Raw genomic sequence first — 11,942 nt, 5'->3', positions numbered from 1 at the left:
ATGGACAGCCTCCGCAAGCTCTGCAGGAACGTGTCCAGCATCCAGAATAGACTAAACCCGTATGCTAGGGAACCACAGGTTTCCTCTCCTAAATGGTATGATGGAAATTTGAGATTATGTCAATAATTCCTAATTCAAAGTGATCTTGTTTTCCAACAGCAGCAGTCTTACTCCACGATAAAATGCTTTCCTCATGGGCCTCCTCTGGGGAAACGCCCTGACCTGTGTGACATTACTTTGGAGATTTGTAAGGTGACTGACCATCCAGTAGGGGTTAGGGATGCTTCCAAGAGACTTTCCTCCCTCTACCAAGGTCTCCAGAGTGTTGCAGAATACGCCATGGAGTTCCGAAAGGTGTCAGCAGAAAGTGGAGGGAATGAGGAGTCGCTCCAACCTGTATTTTTCCCTTGTCTGATTTAATTAAAGACAAATTAGTATCTTATCCTGAACCTGCTGAACTTGTTGATTCGAATTCCTTTGCCATTTGTGTGGATAACCGCCTCCATGAGCAGAAAAGAGAGAAGCAAGCGCTGCTTCCCCAGTGATTCTCCCTCTCAGTGAGCGTTTTGTGGTCAGTGTGTGAAACAGACAGCGTTTTTATACACAGAAAAGTCACTAGTTTGTACAAAGAGGACAAAAAATACAGATCTTCAGATTCAGAACTTGTTTCTGTTTGTTTCTGCTGACTGCAAACTTCAAACTTATTTCTGATGACTGTAAACTTCAAACTTGTTGTTTCTGCTGACTTCAAACTTCAAACTTATTTCTGATGACTGCAAATTTCAAACTTGTTGTTCTTGCTGACTTCAAACTTGAAACTTGTTGTTTCTGCTGACTGCAAACTTCAGGAAAGTTCAGGAAAGTTTGCAGTGAGCAGTTGTGATAAAGTCTCAATGACAGCCAAGATATCTGTCACTGCACTAACTTTTTTTTCTGAACAAAGGCTTAACTGAACATTTTCTGATTGCTTCCTTCAATTAGTTTGATTTATGAATAAAAATATATATAATATTAAAAATATATCAGTAACAGTTGTCTTGAATACCCTCCCCATATGTATTATTTATAAACTGTATATAGATATTTGATAAATGGTTATAACTCTTGTTGGCGATAAATGGTTATAACTCTTGTTGGCACCCAGACGTGTTTGCTGCTGTATAAATGGATAATGAATGACAACATAGTAAAACTCAGTTATAATAATATAAAATATGTCTTCATAGGAGAAGTTATAATAAATACTGAGACTTAATAAAATGTCTTTATACCTCATAACTATATATATTTTTTTGTTACCAATTGTTTTTATTGGTAACAATAAAACCCACAATAGTTCATCAATACATGCTGGAGAAATGCATAAAATTACAATATTATATCAACTTACAATTGCATATCTTATAATGTCACATGAAAACATATTCAAACCAACATCTGTTTAACCTCTGCTATTGCAGAGGCCCATGACTGGACAGTCGATTCTTTAGCTCCATGTATTCTAGCTATGGATTGTTCCATGTACAAAATACTCAGAAAAGACATCATCCATTGAGTATAGGTAAGGGAATGAGGAGGTTTCCATCTAAGAGCTAGCATTTTTTCCGCTGCAGTAATACCTGCAAATAAGATAAAAAATTTGGTAGATGGTAGGTTAAGTATCGTTCAGAATCAACAATCTGGGACAATGGAATGTGCACCCCCAGAAGATTTGATAATGCAGAAGAAATCTCACCACCAAGATGTTCAAACTCTCTTTCCTACACCTGATGGACAGTGAGAGGACCACACGAAGAATTCAGTAACAAGTTATAAACCTTGGAAACTAAACCACTTGACCGAACTCACATTAAATAAGAGATGGAGTTCATGGGTATAGAGAGGTTGCCCCCAGGGAACACCATGAGCGCCCATGGATGCTCTGAGTTGTAGGTATAAGAAAAAGGAGAAGCCAGGTAGGTTATATGTTGTTCACAAGTCATTAAATGTTCTGAGACCATCCTCATTACAAATGTCAGACAAACAGTGGATGCCTCTATTACTCCATTGAGGAAATGAAAACGGGGTAACGCCTGTAAGAAGAGCATAATTATGAAAAATGGGACTGTGATTATGTCACTTTAACTGAGAGTGAGTTGCTTTTTCTACAAAGTGCCAAGTTGTTAAAAGGAAAGACATAATAGGGCCCAGCTTGGATTTGAAGAGTTTAGGAGACAGGCTTGAATATGTTGGGTCTTGTAAGTGATGTGGGGAGGCAAGGTTTTCCTCAAGAGCCCGCCATGAGACTGATGCATTGGGGTCTAACCAGATTGATAATGGGCACAACACAAAAGACCAAAAATACAACCTGAAGTTCGGGACAGTTAGTCCTTCTTCCTGTCTACCACGCTGCAGAGTTGTCAGTTTTAGGCGAGGATGCTTGCCCTTCCAAATAAATTTAGAGATGAGACTGTGAATCTTGTCCCAGTATCCCTTGAGGATTTCAAATACCCTGAAAGTTTTTAGTTGTAAGTAAATATAGGGATGGAAAAATATCCACTCCCAGATATTTGAAGGACTTCACCACTGGAATGTGTGAAGGTATGGTTGAGGGGTCAAAAAATGAATTTAATGGAAGTAATGATGACTTAGACCACTTAATCTCATACTCTGACAAAGCACTAAATTCTTTGAAAGTATCCAGGACTTGAGGAATGGGGGTTAGGACACTATCTCAGTAAAGTAAAATATCATCTGCAAATAATGATATGTGGTGAGATGTGTTACAAAAAGTAATTGGAGAAATCAGTGGATGCTACCTTATCTTTTGAGCTAATGGCTCAAGTGAAAGGGCAAATAATAAAGGTGACAGAACGCATCCCTGCCTAGAACCCCGTGATATGGGGAAGGAAGATGAAAAAATATTCGCTGTAATGACCATAGCTGAGGGATTAGCGTATAACGATTTTATCATCTTAATGAAATTTGGACCCAAGTGGAATCTGTCAAGTACATACCATAAATATTCCCACTCTAGGCGATCAAAAGCCTGTTTAGCATCTAAAGAAAGGACTGCACAAGATGAGGGAACATCCTGAGAGAAGTTGATCACATGGAGTAATCTACGTATGTTATCTGCCACTTGATGGGTTTTAATAAAACCAGACTGATCATGATGGTTTGGTCATATGTGTTTCAAGTCTGATGGCTAACACTTTGGCATATATTTTAATTTCGGCATTCAAAATTGACAAGGGCTTTTAATTGTTACAAAGAGTGGCGTCTTTAAGAGAGAGAGAGAGAGAGAGAGAGAGAGAGAGAGAGAGAGAGCCAGGAAGAGGAAGGAATGTTAACTTAAATCATCGTCAGCTTCCTGATTGATCAGACAGACATACAGAGGCAGTTCTCTGACAGTTTGATGATTTTCTGCATCAGGATCAAACTCAGAATGAATATCCACCATGTTCTGTTCTTCTGCTTCTTATCAGGTGAGGACTGATTACCTGACTGTGTCTGTAAAGCTGCAGCACAAACTGCTTCTGGACATTCATTGTGTTCATTTTAACAAATGTCAGATTTGTATCACACAAGTTTTCATAATGCTGTCATGTTAATTAGTTTTCCTGTCGTTCTCTAAATTATTCTGTTACTAATTACAACATCTCTATAATCTAATCTTGTAATTTAACTAAACTAAATGTAATTTAACAAAACATATGAACCATCCATCATGAATATTTGTTGCTCATTAATGTGTTTGATATTAGAAAGTACGAAAGAAAAACATTGAAAAACAGACGTTACACAGAGACACTGTGACTACAACTGCAGCTACAAGTAGAACAACAGCAACTGCTGTACAGTCAGTGAAAACTTTGCTAATGGCTGCCTCTGTATCATCTCTGCTTCTCTGTGAACTGATGGATTAGCCCTCATTAATCTGCAGTCTGTTTACAGTAAGTCTACAATACACAAAGTATTGATCATCAGTATTCACTGTTCATCTTTCCAACAGCACTGCAGGATGGAAACACTGGACTCGTCAATGCAATAAGTGTTTTTGCTGGAGCTGAAGGAGGAAGTGGTTCACTGAGTTGCCACTTGACTTCATCTGGAAGCACCAAGTTCTTCTGTAAAGGAGAATGTAAAGAAGAAGACATTCTCATTAAAACAGATGATGTCACAGCTCAGAGTGGCAGATACAGCATCAGATATGAAGACGGATCTTCTGGAAGAAGAACTGTGACTGTGACCTTCACACAGCTGACCAAGTCAGACTCAGGACAGTACAGATTTGGTTTGGGTGGATCTTCGGTCCCAGATTCTTACTGTGACTTTGACCTCATAGTTACAGATGGTGAGTTTCTACTGAAAGTCATAAAACCTGATATATTTACTATGTTCATCCCATTTAATGATTCTGAAGCTTAAGAATAAATGAAGTCAGATTGAATCTAATTAAGTTGTTGAAGAATGTGAGACGTTTATGATATATTGACTCAGTGTATCGATGTTGGATGAAATCATTACTCCAGCAGTCAGACTGTGGTTGAACTGGGCAGCTCCCAGTGTGACTCTGCGGATCTGTGTAAATGTGAAGCAGGAAATATTGTGATCAGACTGCAGCATCTTACAGGAAGTACAGACAGTAACTGTTGATTGTTCAACTTTTCAGCGGCAACGTTGGGTGACAACACTCGTTTCTCCCGTATAGTAACTGTGGGAGGAAATGTCACACATGGATGCCTCAATACTGTCTATGGAAGCAGGAGGTTCTTCTGTAAGGATGAATGTAAAAAAGAAGAAGACATCCTGGTTGAAACAGAAGAGAACAGAGCTCAGAATGGCAGATACAACATTGAATATAGAGAAGGATCTGTATTTGGACTGTCTGTGATAATCACACAGCTGAAGAAGTCAGACACAGGATGGTACAGGTATGGTTACGGCAGAGCTTTGTCTCCAGATTCATCCAACACGTTCTCGATCTTTGTTGTAGATGGTGAGTTTTATATTTAATTTTCAGTCCACATTCTGTTCAATGACTGTCAATTGTTAGATGGTTTAAATTATGAAAAGTTGTCATATTTTCATTTAAAATAAGAAAGAATGAACTTTGGGGGTGACCTGACAACTGAGTGGTTATCACATGGACACTAACGCCCTGAGCAGCGAGTCCTCAGTTTCATTCCCAGCTGGCCGAACTGTCTGCTGCATGTCATCCCTCTACTCCCCACATGTCCTGTCTCTCTCCACTATCACTATCAAATAAAAGCATAAAATGTCCAAAAATAATCTTAAAAGAAAAGAGTGGATGGAAATGACATGACAGAAACAAATATTTTATTTTTCGGGTTACAGTCAGAAGTTGATTTGTGACAACAAGAGGAGTGCTGAGGTTGGCAGAGTCACACCAGTTGTCCAACCTGGGACCTTTTCTATATTTCTATTAACATTAGGTAACATAGAGAAGAACGGTTCCTCAGGTTCCTTAATGTTCAAGACATCATACTCTAAAATGTTTCTAAAGATGAAACTCATTTGCAGAGTCACAAAGTAATCTGATGTAAAATGTGTTGCCTTTATAATGTTAGTTTTTAAATTTACAACAATCAGTTTGTACAATTTTTAAAAACCTTTTCAGACATTTGTGCTTTTATGTTTAATGTCAGAAAACCAACTTGTGGATGTTATTTTCTTACTCTTCTGTAATCAAAAATCAAATAACAAGACTTAATAATAATAGAACAAATTCACTTCAAATATTTTTAATCATTTACTTCATTAACATATTTAATGCTGCGTATTTCTTGTGTATGTGATGGATGCTGTCAATATGATCTTTCTGTCTAGAGCAGCATCTCATTTCTCTGCATTATTGATTCAGTATCTGATTGTTTCAATGTGTTTTCATTGTTCACAGCTCCAACCACTTCAAAAACAAACTGGACTCTCCGACCTTTTCCAACATCAGTCCCATCAGCCTCCACACCAACAACAACACAGAGTTTAATCTCCAGTTCAGGAAGCTTCACACCTTCATCATCTTTCCCTGAAACCACAGAGCAGTTTACAGGTACAGGACAGTTCATGTCTGTCCATCTGTCCATCACTGTCTCTCTGCAACAAAACGTCCTCTTAAAACAGTCAAATTCAGCATAACAACGTTGTCTAATAAGAATAACAAGATGGTCCAACATGTGTTTCAGCACATAAGACAGTTCAGCACCTAGAAGAAAACATTTCACATTCAATTTTACAATAAATTTCCTTGTTATCTTCACGTCTAATGTTTAAACACATCCTACGTTTCTAATGATGTAAGATAATTATTAACATGTGATGTCAGCACATGACAAGTCAATAAACATTCAGACCAAAGACTGAGATGTTTTTTCAACAGGAAGATCTCATTTATGATAAAGGTTCCCTGTGTAGTTTTCTTGTAAACAAGGTTATATTTATATTCAGGGTGTCACAGCCCGGCTCACAGGCTGCGACAAAATATGGGAGACCAGACGAGTCTTGTAGCTGAGGATATATGTGTATTTACAAAATGATAACGGAACAAACGTGAAAGTCAGTAATCAGTAATGTAGGCATGTGTGGATGTGTGGATGTCGGTAACCAAAAAAAACAAAACAGCTGTGCCGTGCCGCGCCGCTATCGAAGTGGACCAGGCGCGATGAAGGAGGAGAGGGAAGCTCTGTAGGCAGCCAAGCTTTATAGTCATGACCACACTGGGCCCAGGTGTGGCTCATGATGGCAATTACGATCCTCCGCCCTGCCCCGGATCCTGCAAGACAAAAAAGAAACCAGCAAGCGGAGCGCGGGAGCACCTAGTGGAGCAGAGGGGTCGTCACAAGGGTTACTCACCAAAACATGCTGAGAGTATCCTTTAGGTCCAACATAAGTGTTGAATATGTTTCCTCAATCATAAAATATTTGCAAAGCTGATTATATAAAGTATTTTAAATCTTGCATTGCTTGCAGTCTTCTTCTCTCCTGCTTTTGTTGGTGCATTGCTGTGTTTCTGGGCAGGTTCCTGCATCCTGTAGATCAGTGGGATGATGTGAAACCACTGGCAGGATTGTGTATCATGTCAACCACGTGTGCACAACGTAGATCCACATGTAAAAACAAGCTACTTGTGGTCAAAAACACATCCTCCTACTTTCTTTTCCCACATGTCCTGTCTCTCTCCACTATCACTATCAAATAGAGCCATAAAATGCCCAAAACATATGTTAAAAAAAGGAATATTGGATACAAAATTTAAAGAGTGGATGGAAATGACATGACAGAAACAAATATTTTATTTTTCGGGTTACAGCCAGAATTTGATTTGTGACAACAAGAGGAGTGCTGAGGTTGGCAGAGTCATACTAGTTGTCCAACCTGGGACCTTTTCTATATTTCTATTAACATTAGGTAACATACAGAAGAACGGTTCCTCAGGTTCCTTAATGTTCAAGACATCATACTCTAAAATGTTTCTAAAGATGAAACTCATTTGTAGAGTCACAAAGTAATCTGATGTAAAATGTGTTGCCTTTATAATGTTAGTTTTTAAATTTACAACAATCAGTTTGTACGATTTTTAAAAACCTTTTCAGACATTTGTGCTTTTATGTTTAATGTCAGAAAACCAACCTGTGGATGTTATTTTCTTACTCTTCTGTAATCAAAAATCAAATAACAAGACTTAATAATAATAGAACGAACTCACATAAAATATTCTTAATCATTTACTTCATTAACATATTTAATGCTGCATTTTTCTTGTGTATGTGATGGATGCTGTCAATATGATCTTTCTGTCTAGAGCAGCATCTCATTTCTCTGCATTATTGATTCAGTATCTGATTGTTTCAATGTGTTTTCATTGTTCACAGCTCCAACCACTTCAAAAACAAACTGGACTCTCCGACCTTTTCCAACATCAGTCCCATCAGCCTCCACACCAACAACAACACAGAGTTTAATCTCCAGTTCAGGAAGCTTCACACCTTCATCATCTTTCCCTGAAACCACAGAGCAGTTTACAGGTACAGGACAGTTCATGTCTGTCCATCTGTCCATCACTGTCTCTCTGCAACAAAACGTCCTCTTAAAACAGTCAAATTCAGCATAACAACGTTGTCTAATAAGAGTAACAAAATGGTCCAACATGTGTTTCAGCTCATAAGACAGTTCAGCACCTAGAAGAAAACATTTCACATTTAATTTTACAATAAATTTCCTTGTTATCTTCACGTCTAATGTTTAAACACATCCTACGTTTCTAATGATGTAAGATAATTATTAACATGTGATGTCAGCACATGACAAGTCAAGAAACATTCAGACCAAAGACTGAGATGTTTTTTCAACAGGAAGATCTCATTTATGATAAAGGTTCCCTGTGTAGTTTTCTTGTAAACAAGGTTATATTTATATTCAGGGTGTCACAGCCCGGCTCACAGGCTGCGACAAAATATGGGAGACCAGACGAGTCTTGTAGCTGAGGATATATGTGTATTTACAAAATGATAACGGAACAAACGTGAAAGTCAGTAATCAGTAATGTAGGCATGTGTGGATGTGTGCATGTCGGTAACCAAAAAAAACAAAACAGCTGTGCCGTGCCGTGCCGCTATCGAAGTGGACCAGGCGCGATGAAGGAGGAGAGGGAAGCTCTGTAGGCAGCCAAGCTTTATAGTCATGACCACACTGGGCCCAGGTGTGGCTCATGATGGCAATTACGATCCTCCGCCCTGCCCTGGATCCTGCAAGACAAAAAAGAAACCAGCAAGCGGAATGCGGGAGCCCCTAGTGGAGCAGAGGGGTCGTCACAAGGGTTACTCACCAAAACATGCTGAGAGTATCCTTTAGCTCCAACATAAGTGTTGAATATGTTTCCTCAATCATAAAATATTTGCAAAGCTGATTATATAAAGTATTTTAAATCTTGCATTGCTTGCAGTCTTCTTCTCTCCTGCTTTTGTTGGTGCATTGCTGTGTTTCTGGGCAGGTTCCTGCATCCTGTAGATCAGTGGGATGATGTGAAACCACTGGCAGGATTGTGTATCACGTCAACCACGTGTGCACAACGTAGATCCACATGTAAAAACAAGCTACTTGTGGTCAAAAACACATCCTCCTACTTTCTTTTCCCACATGTCCTGTGTCTCTCCACTATCACTATCAAATAGAGCCATAAAATGCCCAAAACATATGTTAAAAAAAGGAATATTGGATACAAAATTTAAAGAGTGGATGGAAATGACATGACAGAAACAAATATCTGTTTTTTCGGGTTACAGCCAGAAGTTGATTTGTGACAACAAGAGGAGTGCTGAGGTTGGCAGAGTCATACTAGTTGTCCAAATAACAATACTTTTTAATGATTAATAGAACATATCTTCATCATTTACTTCATTAACATATTTAGTGCTGCGTATTTCTTGTGTATGTGATGGATGCTGTCAATATGATCTTTCTGTCTAGAGCAGCATCTCATTTCTCTGCATTATTGATTCAGTATCTGATTGTTTAAATGTGTTTTCATTGTTCACAGCTCCAACCACTTCAAAAACAAACTGGACTCTCCGACCTTTTCCAACATCAGTCCCATCAGCCTCCACACCAACAACAACACAGAGTTTAATCTCCAGTTCAGGAAGCTTCACACCTTCATCATCTTTCCCTGAAACCACAGAGCAGTTTACAGGTACAGGACAGTTCATGTCTGTCCATCTGTCCATCACTGTCTCTCTGCAACAAAACGTCCTCTTAAAACAGTCAAATTCAGCATAACAACATTGTCTAATAAGAATAACAAGATGGTCCAACATGTGTTTCAGCACATAAGACAGTTCAGCACCTCGAAGAAAACATGTCACATTTAATTTCACAATAAATTTCCTTGTTATCTTCACGTCTAATGTTTAAACACATCCTACGTTTTTAATGATGTAAGATAATTAACATGTGATGTCAGCACATGACAAGTCAAGAAACATTCAGACCAAAGACTGAGATGTTTTTTCAACAGGAAGATCTCATTTTTGATAAAGGTTTCCTGTGTAGTTTTCTTGTAAACAAGGTTATATTTATATTCAGTGTTACTCACCAAAACATGCTGAGTGTATCCTTTAGGTCCAACATAAGTGTTGAATATGTTTCCTCAATCATAAATATTTGTAAAGCTGATTATATTTAGTATTTTAAATCTTGCATTGCTTGTGGTCTTCTTCTCTCCTGCTTTTGTTGGTGCATTGCTGTGTTTCTGGGCAGGTTCCTGCATCCTGTAGATCAGTGGGATGATATGAAACCACTGGCAGGATTGTGTATCACGTCAACCACATGTGCACAACGTAGATCCACACGTAAAAACAAGCTACTTGTGGTCAAAAACTCCACAGGGAACCTTTAAGCTTCTAATACAAGACAAAAGATCCCAGATTTTTAAACTTCTACATATCTCTCACTCTGTCTTCCTTCCCAACCAGACTCCTATGTCCCTCAACCAGGTTACTTCTTGCCTCCAGCTGTAATCGTGCCTGTGGTTGTTGTGCTGTTGGCTGTTGTTCTGCTGCTCCTCTACAAACTGAAGACGAGGAGGAACTTTGATTTGAACACCAGAGGAACCTCAGACAGCAGAAACATCGTGGTGACTTTCAATAACAATGTATGTCTCATTCAATTCAATTAAAAAATTCTTTATTCATCCCTCAAGGGGGAAGCACGTTTGCAAACAAGTACACATATAAAATTCATTCACACACATTTAAAAATCTACAAAATACAAATATGACAATGTCAGAAAGAGTTTAAACACACAAGGAATAATGGCAGTGGCCCTTGTTAACATGTTAACTCTTACTGTTGGCAGACATTTTATTTTTGCAGTTAGGAACAAACAATCTCATGGCTGCAACTACTTCACTAATATGAACAAAACTATAATTAAATAAAATCATAATTATTGTTAATAGACCTCTGGCCTGCCGAGTTGTTATCACTAAAATATCAGCAAACAGTTGAAGAACACAATATCTGGGCTGTTACCGTGGTTACTGCTATATTTTAGGTTTGATGTCATTCCTGTTTTATTTTCAGTTATCTGTCAGCTATAAGAACTGTCCTCCAGTCTCCATGTATGAAGACTCCGTCTACCAGAACCTGGATCCAGACAGCAGCGATCCGGACCAAAACTACTCTGCACTCGCAGCAAACAAATGATAATGTTTGGATTTGGATCTGGATTCTGTACTGTGCAGGTTAACATGTGCTGCAAGGTTCCAGTTTGTTCCACTTTCTTTCTTTTTTTTGTTAAATCAGCAGATATTATCTATAAACATGCTATTTTTCACCTCTATGCTGATGATACACAACTGATCATGTTTCTTCTTACTTGCTTATTCTGAAATGTTCATTCTGTCTTCAAAAATGTAGATGTTATTTGATATTGTTCTTCTACCCTTTGAGCCAACTCTGTCTCCTAGAAATTATGTTCATATTTGACTAAATTGCATATTACAGTGCATTTAAAAAGTATTCAGACTCTTTTTTCACATTTTGTTATGTTGCAGCCTGATGCTAAAATCATTTAACCCTCCTATTGTGTTAGGGTCAAATTTAACTGGTTTTCATGTTTAGATGTGTGAAACATACTTTTAATTTTTCTGATCAAAACAAGTCTTCATTACATCTTCTACAATGGCCTACTGACTACATTTTCTTTTGTTAATGTATTTTAAATTTAATTGAATTTTAATTTTACAGCACAGACACTACTGAGCCTTTTTCACAATAACATCTGTACTGTCACTAAATGTCAATCTGTCATCAAACACAGTTCCCAAGTATTTGTAGGTCTGGACGAGTTCAACACTTACTGAAGTCAAGAATGATTGTTGGAACTATCTGTGTGTTCTAGTGAGATTACTATTTCTTTTGTTTTGGACACATTTACATCC

The 11,942-nt window shown here is 38.1% G+C and overlaps 1 protein-coding gene across 1 annotated transcript; it reads left to right on the top strand.

The window, feature by feature from the left end:
* Positions 1-11,520, top strand: LOC137185238 (uncharacterized). Its single transcript, XM_067593586.1, has 6 exons — positions 1-78; positions 160-396; positions 3,970-4,336; positions 4,655-4,981; positions 10,473-10,651; positions 11,083-11,520. Exons 1-6 carry the CDS (start codon positions 1-3, stop codon positions 11,203-11,205), a joined length of 1,311 nt encoding a protein of 436 aa, XP_067449687.1. The 3' UTR covers positions 11,206-11,520.
* Positions 11,521-11,942: the final 422 nt, after the last annotated feature.

The sequence above is a fragment of the Thunnus thynnus genome, chromosome 6 (genome assembly GCF_963924715.1).
Source record: "Thunnus thynnus chromosome 6, fThuThy2.1, whole genome shotgun sequence".
In the NCBI taxonomy this organism is placed as follows: Eukaryota; Metazoa; Chordata; class Actinopteri; order Scombriformes; family Scombridae; genus Thunnus; species Thunnus thynnus.
Note: the sequence above shows the minus strand (reverse complement) of the source record. Positions and strands in the feature narration are given on the sequence as shown.